This window comes from Macrobrachium nipponense, chromosome 44 (assembly GCF_015104395.2).
Source record: "Macrobrachium nipponense isolate FS-2020 chromosome 44, ASM1510439v2, whole genome shotgun sequence".
Taxonomy (NCBI): domain Eukaryota; kingdom Metazoa; phylum Arthropoda; class Malacostraca; order Decapoda; family Palaemonidae; genus Macrobrachium; species Macrobrachium nipponense.
In genome coordinates, this window is record NC_087221.1 from 37,903,927 (window position 1) to 37,920,687 (window position 16,761).

Sequence of the window (16,761 nt, forward strand, 5' to 3'; positions counted from 1 at the left end):
TACAAGTTTACTTGTCCTCGATGTAATCGAGGAACCTATATTGGATCGACACATAGGTTACTCAAGGTCCCGAATCGACAGTCATAGAGCTATCAGCTATAGAACTGGCACTAAGCTTTCGAATTCCCGAATTTTCCAACATAAGGGATCATACCGATAAATGTAGGTATTCGATCCAGTACAAAGACTTTCAGGTTTTGGGCAGAGCTTCCAATCACAAGGTTTTAACAATTAATGAATCTTTGTTTATTAAAAAAACTGGTCCCCTCACTGAACACCCATGCCACGTCTACACCTCTTTACCTCTCGTGAACTGCTTACGTTTTTTGTTAGTCCTCCTGTTCTTCACATCAACGGTTGGTCCTTATGGTGTTTTTAACTGTGATTGTTTTATTGTACTTTACATTGTGTATTTTAATATTGTAGCTTTAATTTTATTGTACTAATTAGATATTGTTACTTTTTTAGCTTGAAAATGAGGCCTGCTGGTTGGCTTCGAAACGTTGCAACTTATAAATATGAGTTCCTTGAAAAAAAAAAAAAAAAAAAAAAAAAAAAAAAAAAAAAAAAAAAAAGCAACTTAATAAATATGAGTTCCTTGACCTGTTGGTGTGCTTCCCCTACCTTCATTGTATATATATATATATATATATATATATATATATATATATATATATATATATATATATATGTATATATATGTATACATAATATACATATATATTATATCTACAAGTATGAGTATATATACTATATATATATATATATATATATATATATATATATATATATATATATACACACACACTCTTCCCGCAACTTGTGAACTATTACCGTCATACTTCACATTCACCATTCATAGTACACCAATGAACCCAAAACATGCAGTATATGTGGCGTTACTATTGGTCACTTCACACCCGAGGAGGTAAAAATTCCTCAGACACAACTTTTAGGACTAAGTTCAAAAGGAAATTAATTTACTTACTTGTTCACAGCCGTCAGCTAGAGACATCTAGGCAGCTTACCTGAGAAGAAAAAAACTGTTCAATTTCGGAATCAAATTCCAAATAGAGAGAGAACTAAGAAAGCATTTATATTAAGAAAATGCATATGACAGGTATTCAGCAGTTCAAGTCACAACAGCTTACCCAAAATATGGAAAAAAGACTGTTACACACATTAAAACGTGGCAATCTGTTCTAATAATAATAATGAAAAAAAAACTTAACGCCCACGAGAATGACAAGATTTCGTTATATCTTTCTTTGTGTACTATAAGACAAAATCTAAGAACAAATAAAAAACAAAAAAAATGGAAGGCACTCTTGAAATTACAAACATATATTTGCAAATACTTTTAAATCGATATCCAGATGTAAACAATCTCTCTCTCTCTCTCTCTCTCTCTCTCTCTCTCTCTCTCTCTCTCTCTATATATATATATATATATATATATATATAGATATATATATATATATATTATATATATATATTTTAAAAATCTTGTTCGTTATTTATCTCGCCTTTCAATGCTGAAATGATTATATCAACCGTTAAGTAATTATAACCCTTAAGTAATTATAACCTGCTTTTACGGAATTATCTACAACCAGCCTTTCTCCAAGAGGGTTTTTTTTTGTAAGTTATATGAAATCTATAAACGTATGCATTAATCACAATGACAGAAATTCATTTAGACAGTAATCTCCACCTTTATATTTCTTTATTCATGTAATACCACTTTCATAGTTTAGTACCATGATTTTCGGCTACCTGCCTACTCGCCTGTAAACACATCCGCATTCAAACATGTGACACCAAATTTAATAGTGGCCATAACTCCAGATGCACTCGTGAGCACATTTGTGCTTCCGAGACTTCCTATTTGCGGGACACACGTGTACCATCAAGCACAACTGTAACTAGAAAGCACAAACGTGACTGAGAGCAATATGGAACATATGACACATGCGCAGTTTTGACTAGAAACTATTCCATGGGTCTAAGGTTTGTACACTATCAAGCCCGCTACCGAATGCTTCCTAGAACAATCTTCGACACACGTGCTACCTGCTCTGTGACGAAAACAGCATGCTAATCAAGTCAGTTCTACAATACAATAAGTCTTCTTTGATCCTCATTAATGGAATCTCGTATTACACCCAAGTAGCCTTTCTCCGGTGCGACCAAACTTGGATGCTGTTGGTTAAACTGGGAAGAGACCGTCATTTTTTTTATTCTAGGCGCCATGCACCACTGACTCCTCTACCTCATCCTATGTATTCTTTGCATTTTGTTTATTGATTTACCATCCTTCCTTTTCCCTTAACCACGATCTTCTTTGCTATGAAGAGTCAAGAATGTTTTCAAAGACGTAACAGGTGGAAAAGCTCGCAGTTGTACTATGAAACAACTGTTAGGAGAGGATGAAGGAAAGATGGAAGAAAGATAACAACAGGTATGAAAGGGATTGCAGCTAGGGGCCGTTGAGACGCTGCAAAGAACCTTAAATAATGCGGTGCACTGACGGCACTACCCAACTATGGGGGAGGAGGAGTATATTAACACCAAACTGGCAGAAAAAAAAAACCCTAATTTTAGCACTATCATCATTACGTATGATAAGCCTACTTCATCACTACTACCGATGGAAGAACTGTCTATTAAAAACTTCTAAAGTCGCGGTTAACTGAAGCAAAGATGAATAAATAAATTAGCCTTCAGTACACATGTGGCAGTCTCTCACAGTATAGTATAACCTTGACCGTCACGGTACTGTTTCACTAGACTCAGGACGAGCGCGCGCGCGGTCATGGTTATGAGAGCTCAACTTGCAATTTAACTTCGAGCTACTATCGCCATAAACTAACAATAATAACTTATCGTATCGTGAAAACTAGGAATAAAGGACAATTTTATGAGATCATGAAAACTAGGGGTAATTGGTCATTTCAAGTTACAATACCATACCTGCCCAGTTCTCACCAATCAATCATTCTGGAGTCCCTTTCCCACGGCCCACCCCCCCCCCCCCCCCACAAAAAAAAAAAAAAAAAAAAAAGAGAGAGAGAGAGAGAGAGAGAGACCATGACAAGATGCAAGGGAGGGGGTGATTGGTTAACGCCTTGCCTTGAATTGAAAAGAATCATAATACGATATAAAAATTAAGAAAAACTAAAGTGCAGAGCGACTGCTAGCAAATAGGCCTGAATGGCCGTGTGTGTGTGTGTGTGTGTAACTCTCCACCTCTCATACCTTTCAACTGTGAGACTTGAGACTCCATATTTGATATGCATAGTCCACCAACGATGCTGACGTGCAGAGTCAAAAGGACGTTGAAGGTTAAGGTCACATTTAAGGACAAATATGAATATAACCTTGACCATAACTTTGAACTATAAACATTAGAACGACATAAATACAAGACATCCCAATCCACTTAGTGATGCAGTACATATGAAGTGGAATTTTACTGTCATAATAATTCACGGTCATTTACAGTGATTTTCAATCATATGCATAGTCAAACATCTGCTATTGAATGTATGTATGTATGTAATTATATAATATATTATAATATATATATATATATAGATATATATATATACACACACACACTGCTATCCTCAAGGTAAGGGGTCGGCTTCCCTGATGCAACTTCTCCAGCTACTTCAGTCTTAAGCATCTTTCCCCCCACCCTCACAAAAAAAAAAAATAAAAAAAATAAAATAAAATAACTATCTACTCCAAATCTTCCTTCACTTATCACTTCATCTAATGCTCTGCCACCCTCTTGACATTCTACCCAGTAAATGGTTCCACCCAAACCATCTTCAATCCCTCCTTCAATCATCCAAGTCATCTGCAGTATCACGTGAATGTCCACACCGTTTCAGTCACGACTATAACACATCTAAATGCTTCATTTAGGCCTATGGGTGAAATTTCACTACAATTCACAAACATCAGAGCAGCGAATTACAAGTTCGAACAGTTCGTATTTTCGTGTAACTGGCATAGGTTGGAACATATTCTTTAAAAAAGACAATGTCAGGAACACTATAGACCTAAGCCACTAATCAAATAGGCCAATAGACAACGTAGGGGCTTAGAGCTATGGACCATTTTTGCAATGGGATACGAGACGAAGACTATAGATGTATGGCAGTCTGTACAAAACAGCTTCTATCTTGTAAAAAAAAAAAAAATAATAAATAAATAAATAAAAATCAACATACAATTATTCCTTTCCTACAGGAAACCCACAAATACGAGACACAAATACGAGAAACAATTTGCAATTAAACATCTTCCTACTATGGAAGAGGACCAGCAAGAGACAAGGACAAGAGTTCTAAATGATAAATGAAGATAGCGTAGTGGTAGAAAAGATATGAAGGTCAAAAGCACTCACTTCAGACTGCTGAGAGAGAGAGAGAGAGAGAGAGACGATGAGGAGAGAGAGCGAGAAGAAGGGGGAAAGTTAACTATGGTCAATACGTCTAACTATGGTCGAAGACTAACATTTACAAAATATTTTGAACAACTTCATTAGCACTGGTCTCGAATGATTATAAAAAATGTAAAATATATTTGTCATGGTCATGGTCTAGTGGTAGTGTTCGTTAATGACATTATCATACTCGACTTAACAAAACCATTAGCGCACGCGCGCGCTCACACATGCTATGTAACCTATAATGTAAGGCAAGTCCTGTCTACTATTTACACGTACGATGACAGAACACTTGCTGTAATTAAAAACTCAGCTTGTTTCCATTTCTTTAATCACCGTTTCGCCAAGACGTAACTCACTTTCTTTTCCTCTGATAACTTTCAGGCCCACATTGTAACCACAGCTGTTATCTTCCAAAGTCCAAGGTCTGTTGCAAGTTTCGAAAAAAAAAACTCACGGGTAAAAATTGATTTAAAGCTGACGGTTCCTGGCTATTTCAGTTATCTTTATGACTAACTGTTAATATCGAGGAACTCCGATATGATAAAGCCTAAATGTCCACTAACCAGAAATATGTGTAAGGAACGGCTCTTGAAAATAGTACACTTGTTATAGTCCAGAAATGTAAAATACACTAGCCAATAAAATGCGAGTCAATAACCCCATCACTTGCAAATGAATGCACATTAACGTGTGGTGGGCGAAAAATCGATGACGCTACGAATTTCATTTGAAAAATGTGTCTTTTCAAGGTTAAAGTATCTCATCTAACGAGATAACTCGTGAAGGTTATCTTCTGTATCACCGAACTCTTCGAAACATTATCTGGAGAACGGTTCATCGGTATTGTCTGCCAAATGAGAAGAAGAAGAAGAAGAAGCAAAAATCATGAAGGAGAGCATAAGGTCAGAGCTAAGGTCTGGAGCATATCAGGCCAAACTGCAACAAGGATGCTCTGTCAGTCAGTATACTTGCCTGACCGCGAACACGTCTTGGTATATAACGATGGGCAGGTTTGTGTTCAAGTGCACAGGGATAATACAGTTTCCAAGTCAATGAACAACATAAACACACTATGTATGTAATATACGTGTATATATATATAGGAGGAGTCTTCCATTTCAGTAAGAGCCTTTGCATTGCCTGTCCCTGTCTACCCTTCAACTCTTATCTTCAAGTACCACTTCAGTCTGTGCTTCTAAAAGAGAACTTTTAAATGAGTATGTAAACCTAGTGGCTGTTTCAGTAGCATGCGTTTCAATTTATTTTTGTATAAGATGCGTTTATTATTTCCTTCAGTATTTACACAGCTATTCAAACTGTCAAGAGGATACTATTCATGTGCAAGATGAACAAACAAACTGGCATATTTTTGTCTTCATATGGAAGTAGAATTGAAAAGGTGTTAATATATATGAAAAACTGGTTATGTCAATATCATAGGTTTTTTTTTTTTTTTACAATCATACTTCCATTTAGAATATTATCTCCCACAATGCCTTTATATCAAATGAGCTATCAATATTCATGCTTTTTTTAGCATGTTTGTAGAAAGTAGTAACTCAAAATTTTTTTTTGCTTTAATCAAGCAACCCCTTGGCTACTACCACCTATTATGTTGCTTGTATAACATAGGTACTATATACTGTAGCCTGTAGCAAAAGTTCTGAGCGTCAGTGACTTCTCTTACAGTGTATGCTCCACAAGGCTATATTTTCTAAAAAAAAAAAAAAAAATTAATAGCTAGTACTTTCAAACTCAATGCAAGACCCCTTTGATATGATTAAAACTGAACTTTCTTAGGAAGTACAGTAGTATATAAACTGCATATCCTAAAAATATTTCAATAACAGTATATACTATATAAATTACATATCCTAAAAAAATCTAAATCTTACTTTACTTTATCTTGTGCCAATAACACATATGTTCTTTACTTGACTAATCTTCATCCTTTCTTGCAAAACTCATTTAAATTAAGTCTTGTCTTACTTTAAGGCAATAACAGGGACTTGACCCTTCCTATCAGGCATTTGTAAATTCAAAATCTTGAATGAACACTCAATTCATTTTCAAGACAGCTCCTTAATTCAATTAACAGTTATCTTTAAAGAAAATCTAACACAGTCCCGTATGTACCTAGATCAAAAGTTCTACTCAAACTTCATAAATGTAAGTGTAACTTATATAGTATATTTACTACAGCAATCTACCATCACTCACCACCAGACTATTCAAGGTCATTCAATCACCATAGGCCATAGTTGAAAAGACCATATAAACCTCAATCTTTTGCCTGATTGATAAAAAAGTGCAAAGTTCTCTTTTGTTTTCCATCAGATGAAATTTTTACCAGAAGGTTGCTTTCATTTTCAGTTCATTAGTTTTATACAATCATTACCAATTGCTGGCTTACATGATTAATCAGCCACATTTCTCTCATCATAAGCAGTCTGTCAGCATCTCCTATCAGTAAGTTATCTTCCCAATGCTGCTTGACATACTATGATTATCTTGGTCTTCTGAATCTTCCGAAGGGTGCCCGTATTAAAAGGCTTGTCCTCCATTCCTGAATGCTGTGTACATATTGTCTGAAGTTATAATTTCCTGGCATGATTGGTCTCTTGTTATCTTTTCAACATCTTTCTCCAACAGTCTTACAAGAATTAACCCGGTATACAATGAGACCCTAGACCTCATCACCACAAAAAATAATTAAGTTGCACATTAGTAAGTTGAGAACTGAAGTTCAATATTTCTACAACTCAAGAAGAACCAATTAAAGGTTTGGTATGTACCTCAACATCTTTACCAACATACAGCAAACAAGTTATGACAGTGCAAGAATGAGTACGTGGTGTGCAGTGTCTTTAGCATGAGTCATACACCCAAATGCTCTCATGAAAAAGGGTATTGTTGGTAAGGAGTCTACATGCATGTACACACATGCACACCAATCTGATTTCATTAGTGTCAAACTACTCTTATCACAACAGGATTCCTTGCATTTTCAGTATCAGTCTTACTATGTCACTGGTCTTTCTAACTTCAATAAGATTCTTCCTATAAACATACTAATCCCTTTTGTTTATCTTGACAAATTTTAACTCTAATTGTCCTACACTGCTAGCCATATCAAACGAATGGGAGCCTGCCACTGCTGTATTAAGTCTACAAATAAAAAAAGGTAAAGTAAACTAAATGAATAAAAACCTGTTGACCACAATATTAGGGACAGTCAATTCCACAATTACTATTTCATTTTCATAACTGTTAACTCACCAATGGAAAACTTACTTTATATAACTTGTTAAAGATAAAACATGCCTCTAGCATCTTTGCTGCACTACCAATAACTTCATCCTGCCTAAGCATAACAAGTTGAGATATTACACTCAAGTAGTTGGGGAGAGAGAGAGAGAGAGAGAGAGAGACCGAGAGAGAAGAGAGAGAGAGACGAGATGAGACGAGAGAGAGAGAGAGACGAAGAGAGAGAGAGAGGAGAGAGAGAGAGAGAGAGAGAGAGAGAGAGAGAGAGAGAGAGAGAGAGAGAGTGTTGCATAAGCTTCTTCGTTTGACTTCAAGAAATTCCTTCTGATTTCTTCCCATATGGATATCCAACCTCTCTTACATTTATCTTGCTGGTTTTTTCATATCTCCTTTAAGAAGAAAACCTTAGTAGCAGCCTTTTGAGTCTATGTATGCGACTCATCCGTTCTGTTATACCAATTCACTAATATAAACACACAACTATGGCATGAGTAAATTTTACTGCAGTCTACAAAAGCACTGTTCATGAAGTATTCTGATTCACTGTTATTGGTACTTAAATTCAACAACACTTAAAAGTTAATATCAATAACAATACTGTAATGGGATATTACTAGCACTTTCAAAAATAAGCTTAGAAGCTTAAGTCTCACAAAAATTTGCACCATAATTAATTGCCTTAACTACGTAACAACTTGATGAACTGTGACCTAAATGCTAATCCATCCTATACTGAATTTAAAATAAATTACACTGCTGTCAAACTTAGAGCATTTGCTTATGAAAAATTTGAGAAATGTCAGTCTAACCCATGTCTTTCTGCAAATGCTTCTTTGAAAAAGGGTACACAGCAAAAACATCTACATCAATGTCAGCTACAATGATCCTAACAAGTAGGTGTTGATGTTGCATCCCTGTGCAACCCATACAAAGTTAATCTCGCTCAGGTAAGCAATAAGTACAAGGTAGCCTAAGGGGAGAGGGCATGTTAGAGTCTCAAGAAGTGACACAGTTGTGTAATTAAACTACTTTATAAAAAAAAAAAGCTGTGAAACCCCAAGAAGTGACAGTTGTGTAATTGAAGAACTACTTTATAAAAAGGCTGTGAAACCCCACAATTGAGCAGGACATGGTACCCTAGGTAACGTTATGTGAAGTTGGGTTAGGATAAATACTGTATACTGTACCTCTGTACAGACCACAGCCAGACATTTTCACAAAGGTTAAGGGGATTCTAGCACCCCAACACCCAATTAAATCTTGGCTTCCTAGCTGGTTAAGATAAGAGCCCATTATGTGCCACTACCTCAGGTTTCTCACCAGCAACATAGAATGGGGTACCCTTAATTAGGTTACTTTTTTAGGAAGCGATGACCTTAATTAAGTAGGAAAGGTTAGGTTAGAGACAACTTACACATCCACAATTTCATCCCAGTGCCATGAAAGGTGTACAAGGACTTGCAAAGGATTATGGGAGGTTTACTGGACAGGACCATGCTAATGAACTGAAGAAAGTTGACAGCGAATGAAGGGGTGGAAAAGTGCCTATAAATACTCAGTCCTTCCACCACTATCTTCTCCTAACCTATTGTAATCCTCCATGAAAAGAGGGCTGCAAGAGCACATACAGCCAATGAGTATAGTGCTGCATGCAAAGACCATGTGCACAGGATAGCCTCCACAGAAACTGGCCAAAGGAGGGAACAGCTCTACTCCTTACTTGGAAATCTTGTCGAAGGTCAGTAACAAAATCATAACTTACTGACAGCTTCTTCTGGTGTAATGTACCAACTTCTCTTCTACATGAGAAGGATAACCTTGAGGAAAATCCTGAAGGATATTCCTGAGCAACAAAGGAAATTTATGAGACTTCTCAAACTACTGCAATATTTTTATAATTATCAAGCCAAAAGAGTTACTGCGGAGACTACGATTAATGTAAGTCTTAATAAACACTTAGGATTGTTATAAAGCAGCAAAACCAAGAGTGTCACCTAAGAATATTTATATAGATACGAGTTGCCACTATAAGAAACTATATCATTGTTCTAGTATTTCTGACATACTGAACAAATACTAAACACATAAATAATACTGTACTACATGATATATTGCAAAGCTTCACAACCCAGTCCACCATCTTGATATGACGACATTTGAAGAAAAAGTAAAGCATTACACCAAGGCGAGTGGGGAACACCCCACCACCAACTAACCACCTGGTTTTCAGACTTCACTGATCATCATCAGCTTGCACCAGGAATGTTCCTATATGAGGAAATGGTTTGTACTCTCATTGGATTAGAACCAGAGATAATTCTCTTGCTATATGGTTAATAGTGGAATTACTCTCCCATCATTTCTGAAATAAACATACAAATATTACATCTCTCTTTATGTATTTTCCATTACCTTCTGTTACTTCTTTTGAATGAACACCATATTCTTTGGAGGCTTTAATTTCTAATGGCCAGTGTGGGCTTGTTCTGTATGAATAAAAATAAGCAAAATGCAATGCATTGCTCCCCCCTTATACAATTCTCCTTGTATGTACACATTTAAATAACGTACTTACTTTTATTTTCTTTATTTTTTTTTTGTCAATTCATCTAGTTTTCTAACAACTGATCTCCTTTTTCTGTATTTTCCTTTACCTTCTATTACCTCTGTCAAATGAACACCATATTCTTTGGAAGCTTGAATTTCAAGTCAATGGCCCTTTGGGCTTCTTACATATGAATGGGGTTCATAATCTGTTTAATAATACTAATAGTAAATGCAGGAGAGCATGTGACGTCTGTCACTTACCGTCAAACACATTCCCTTTGTAACATGTCTATTTCCTTTACCATAAATTGTACTTTGAAATCATTAATCCCATTTTACAACTACATGTGGAAAGCCTTACTTGCAACAATCTTCTTGAATACTTATTTATACATGGAATTGACTGTAAATAATTCAGTCAACTACACATCAACAAATCATAGTGTAAACATCACTGTACATAATTTTGTTTTCCAAGGTTGCAGAAGTGTTTACTATCTCTGCTGCTTCCATCAGCAAAACAAAAAAACAACAACATTGCCATTTGGGGTTGACCTAACATCAGTAGTAAATTGGAATATGAAAAACATCAGCAATCTCACTTTTTCCCGATATTCACAACTCTTTTTCTGAACTTGATCTGTTTAAGTTACCTTCTTTATATATAGAACAGTCATCTTCTTCACAGCACCCTCTGACAATTCAATCTAATTCAGTCTTTTTCACAGGTTCAATTCTCAAGTCACCTTCCAATGATTCAATGTTCTTTGAAATAAGATTATATAAATTTTTTAGGTCAATGTTCCCGAGGCAATTTGCTGAGTCACAAACTGGCTCTTCCTATAAAGTTCCGTGTGCAGCAATTCAAGTGCCACACTCAGCAATCCCTTTAAGCTGCAGCTCAATTCCACCCCTCAATGCAGTTATTGCTTTTCTTTATATTCATTCAATTTCTTCCACTTTAGTTTCTTTATATCACTGATGTCATCTGGACATCCACATCTTTTATAGTGCCACTCATCACATATCCTACCCAATTTTCTCTTTCTATATAACAGATCTACAGGTAGAATAAACCAATGACCCTTCTACTAACTATAAAGCAGCTTCACTGACATTCATATATTTTGAATGATCATGTCCCTATACAGTGTAAAATATTATAAATCAAACAAAGAATAAAAAATTAATTAGTACAGAATGTCTGTAATTAGGTAAGCATGGCCTGGCCTGGCAAGATTGTAAGGATCAAATAACTAGCCTTGCTGAACTAAGCAGTATACAGGTTGTGTTTTCTATATGCACAATTGAAAATATCTCAATTTGTGCTTCATTATCTTAAGGCACTTTTCATTCTACAGATCTTTTCTTGAACTGATCACTTCATGGTATGGATCCTTTCTGTACTGTGCACTTAACTTTTGTGCCTTTCTTGGTGATTAATACCACATTACCTAAATCTGTGAGAGGAAAACATCAAGGGATTAACAAAGGAATATTCTTAACACAATTTCAGTCACTTCCATTTCTCTTGGCATATCATCACAATAACTTAAGCCCTTACTATTTTCTGGGAGCTTCAAGAATATCATTTAATTTAGAGAATACACACATACACACTAGCAGTATAGTTATATAGTCGGTACCTTATGACCCATGTCACTTTCATCACCTGCTGGAACAAGAAACAGGAAGACATCTCCATTATGAACTTTACATGAAAAAAAAAATTAAATAAAAAAATAAATAAAAAAAAATAAATAAAATAAAATCTGTCATGCTTAAAATAAACTAAAGTAAAAAAATTATAACAATAAAAGCATTACCAACACCTTAATTGTAAATTCCTCTCTCTTTAGTGTAAAAAAAAAAAAAAAAAAAAAAAAAAAAAATAAAAAAAAAAAAAAAAAAAAAAAAAAAATCACCCACAAAATTTGTGAAAACCTCTCTCTCAAATCAAAACAAAAAGATCATTATCACCACTTTCACTGCAAATCTCAATAAAACAAGCATAAAAAACATTAATAATTGCACTGTATATATGTACAGTAATTGCACATGCAACAACTAAATACATGGACAATAAAAACATAAGCCCATAGCTATAAACTAAAACACATGGTAATTTTGTACTAGAATTGTGGTAATCACAAGTCCAAACTTAGTGCGCATGCTTTTAGAAGCAAACTACCATGAGTCTTACTTCATTGTGTACAGCTATCTTATTTACTAGTGAACTACATTATTTATTCTATTAACAGTTATCCATTTTGTCTGTATGTATTTCATTATCATTTCTTTTTTTTAGTATTATATTTCTCAATCTCCTTCTCTGTATACTTTGCTGCTTTCAAAACTGGGACCCTTAGGCTAGTAAGATAGTATACTGTTTTCCCAATTGGGATTTCAGCTTGGCTTGAAATAATAATAATAATGATTTTGGAAATTTTCTATAGGTTCTAATTTCTAGCTTACTATACAGTACTTAATTTGCACAAGAAAATTTTTGCAATGTCCACAAATACGTACTGGGATCTATACATCAGTACTACAAATGGAACTAATTTTGTTTAAATACCACCCATTTCTTCATTTGATGAGGAGTTGATGAAATTGGGACTGAAAACTCTGATACTGTATAAAACTTATTTTGAACAGTGAAGGAAAAATGGGATGTATGCTTTTTCATTTAAACTGATACAACCATTACGATGTTTCTGATAAAATGACTTGAAAACTAGAAAGATGGTTGGTCAGTACCCGAGTTCTGTTTAGCTAAGTTATGAGTGTGTTTCTGTTCGCAGGAAAATTTTTTTGGGGGGGTTCCTTGCTTCAATTGGTCCTTTGTTCTACCTCTACCTAGTATATATTAACAAACGGGACCAAGTGGGCAACATTTTTTTGGTTGTCATAAGTAACGAGGTTGATACTAGCTGTAATTCTGCTGCTGAGTAGAATCATTTTATCATGGTTCATGTCAAGATAAAATTATTAAAATAGTTCACCCAAATTCGAATGCAACAACCTTTACTATTATTGGGCTGACTTAATACGATCCAAGTTAGGAAGTTGCACGGTTCCCAGACGTGCCATGATTATTGCACAAATACGATAATTTGACCCTCTGTTCGATGAACAATACTGTGTGTATGATATGCGATAATTCCCTAAATTGTGAAAATAATCTACTGGAAATGTATAATCTGCAAATTTTTGTCATTTCTGAAAAAAATTTAATAATGGGAGAAATCTGGTCTTCTTTTCCTCTCTTACAATTAGATTTTTTTCTTTTCTTTTTAGCCAGATCATTGGCGGCCACGCAAGTTGATTCTGAGTAGGTAATGTAGCAACGCACCTCTCTGCTCATGAGAACTGTACTATCATCTAGGTTGGCAACGCTGACAGAGTAACTGGCAACTCTGTTTCATGACACTCATGAATCATGACACAATTTTTTGAATTTGAGTCGACAGTTGTGAACTGTTCACTGTTGTTATAATTAGTGTTGAAAGAAATTGATTGTGGTTTGTGGCAGTCAGTTGTGTAGGACTGAAAGTGTATAGTGTATAAGAGTATATATAGGTATACGTATATGTATGTGTGTGTGTGTTGTGTTATACATTTGTAACTTAGCATTTATTGCTGAACCCAAACAAACTAAAATTTAGCCTAAATGTGAGTACCTAGAATAGTCTTCTGGTTCTACAAACTAGCTATGTCATGTTCTATGGACTACAGACCTCTAAATAAATGAGCATCAACAACTTAAAATGTTATGATGTACTGTTACACATTGATCTATATAATTATAATTTGGAGGCTCGTTTGTTATAGGCTAATTTTACATTACTGGACATGTACCTTATAATCATTAGCAGAGTAGGCCTACCTAGATATTGTTTTTATATACTGAAAATCAATGTTTTCATTTTATTATTTCAGTTTTACATAACTTACAGAAAATTAACGTTTTTGTTTTACATTCTTTTTTTCAATTATTAGGTATGCGAATAAACAGGAAATAGTATATTGCGAAGTTTGCTTAACCTTTATTAATACAAATACAATATCATTGGTGAAAAACAACATTTATAGAAACCATAATTGTACGATAACATGTTATATTACGATAATTAAGACAACTTTGGTATGATATTGTAAGCTGAGACATCAGGGAACCCTGAGAAGTTGAAAAGTCGACGTAACTAACGCAGCGGACAAAGCATGTATGACTGACGTTGCCAAGGCTACTAAGAATTAGCAAAGTACAACATGTCCTAGCCTCAACCAGCTTAAAAAGAGTTGGCACTTACAAAATTTACTCGAGGATAATTCCAGGAGGAGAACACTCTCAGAAAACACAGAGAAAACAGTCACCAGATTAACATGGAGTGCAAAAAGCCCTTTCTCACCTGGCAGAGTTCTCGACGATTTCCCTGATCTTGTTCATCTTGGACGAGTCCTGGGGCACCATTTTCCACTGGGCGTCGCCATTCGTCGCCGAAGACGTCGTTCCGTTGGAGTGACACTCTACCAGAGCCTGGTTGTTATTATTGGTATTATTATTATTGTTGTGAATGGTCGCTAGTGTCTTTGATTCGCCGATGATACCACTACTACCGCTACCACTACCACCCGAGACCCCGACCCCCACCACTCCGTTACTTTGACCACCACTATTCGCCAAAGACACGCCGTCCCCCCTCATAGTAACCATATCAGAAAGCTGTATGGTTCCTTCACCCACTACATCCATAACATTATGGACGCGATCTCGAAAAAGAGGGTCTTGGTAAACCACGAAAGATACGAGAGCAGCGAGCACTTAATTCGATTCCACCATCTTGCCTTCACAATCAGCTGAACCAACAATCAGCTGGCTGGCCCCTAAATGGTACACGTCTAATGCTGTCCTGGGTTGGTACAGCACCGCCTCTACTGATACCATAGTTCCTTTATTATAAATAAGACACAAATTTATTTCCCATGGAAATGTAATTTTGTCTTCTTTATATTCATAAAATCCTGATAAATTTAGAATAGTTATAGATTAAGGGTTAGAAAACTGTTATATCTTTGGGTTTTTCTATACTAAAGAAGATGACATTCTCTGCACTGCGCCCTAAAGCCGCGCCGACACCCAAAATGGAGAACACGACGTCACTCTACAGACAAAGAGATTTAAAAATGGTTGCCTGTAGTCATTTTTTGCATATATTTATCTAACTCTTAGATACATTATCACCCATTGTTATTCAACGTATATAATTCTATGGTATTTTGTAGTTATTTTCATAGGAAATTAAAGTCCAAAAGAACAAAGATCCTAACATTCTAAAGAAATTTTTTTTCTTTGTTTGGTTTTTTTTATTTTATATTCAGCGTTCACATGAATCACGGTGACATTTAGTTGTATCATAAAAAGTATATCTAAGATGGAAATATATCCGAGTAGAAATATGAGTTTCAGCCAACTTCAGACGATGTCATCTATTGTATAACACTCAGTACAGCCAGAGATGAAAAACACAGGCGCTAATTTCAGTGGTCGATCAGATGCGTTCAAACATGCAGTAACTTCTTTGTCTAAGACTAACTAATGAATAAGTAAAATGGTTTTATTGTACAAATCCCAAATAGATCTGGAATAAATAATTCACGCCATAGCTTGTGCATCTTTCGAAACTGAACAAAATAACTTTAAAACAGAGTAAATTAAAATTCCATTTTGCCTAAATTTTTTCTAAAGTAACTACCTCTTGGCATCAGTAGACACGTGTCGTATAATTATAAAGTTGAATTTTCTTACACTTATATGTGTTTTCTGTCAGTATTTCCTTACACTTTCGCTAATGAAGTTCTATATACACTCTGGGTCATTAGGCCGATGGCCCATTGTATTTAAAACCCTTCATGTTAATTCAAGTCTTACACTTGTGGAGATGTGTATCTCCTCTCTCATATATATATATATATATCTATATATATATAGATATATATATGATATATATCTATATATATATATATAGATATAATATATATAATTAATAAAGAAAGGATTACATTATATATATATATATATATATATATATATATATATATATATACATACATATGATTATCACTTCAAGTGAAGACGAAGAGATAAATTACTTCCAAGTAATAACTTACATTTATATTTATTTATCAATGTTATTTTATTTTTTCTTTTCTTATAACAGACCTCTTCTTTCTATAATTATTATTATTACCTTCTGCTACTCTTTTCAAACTGACACCATATACCTACTTACAAGTAATAATTTACTTACATTTTTTTCTATTTATTTAATTATTATATTGCTAATTTATTTTTCTTGTTCACCAGCTCTCATCTTTAGGTATGTCCATTTACCTTCTGTATTCCTTTCAAATGAAGCCCCTGTGGCTTGTTTCTCATGAATAGCGCTCATCTTAATGAATAATAATAATAATAATAATAATAA

General features: G+C 34.8%; 1 protein-coding gene across 4 annotated transcripts in view; it reads right to left on the reverse strand.

Annotated features, from left to right (window-relative positions):
- The window catches only part of LOC135204195 (uncharacterized), a 150,042-nt gene extending 134,864 nt beyond the window's left edge, over positions 1 to 15,178 (reverse strand). For 2 of the 4 annotated variants that reach the window (XM_064234277.1, XM_064234275.1), the window contains exon 1: positions 14,689 to 15,177. In XM_064234277.1, the coding sequence (XP_064090347.1) occupies positions 14,689 to 15,032 (344 nt within the window). In that variant the 5' untranslated portion in view covers positions 15,033 to 15,177. Of the gene's footprint in view, positions 1 to 988; positions 1,029 to 14,688 lie in introns of all 4 variants that reach the window. The other 2 variants (XM_064234278.1, XM_064234276.1) reach the window with 2 other exon arrangements.
- Between the last annotated feature and the right edge of the window lie 1,583 nt (positions 15,179 to 16,761).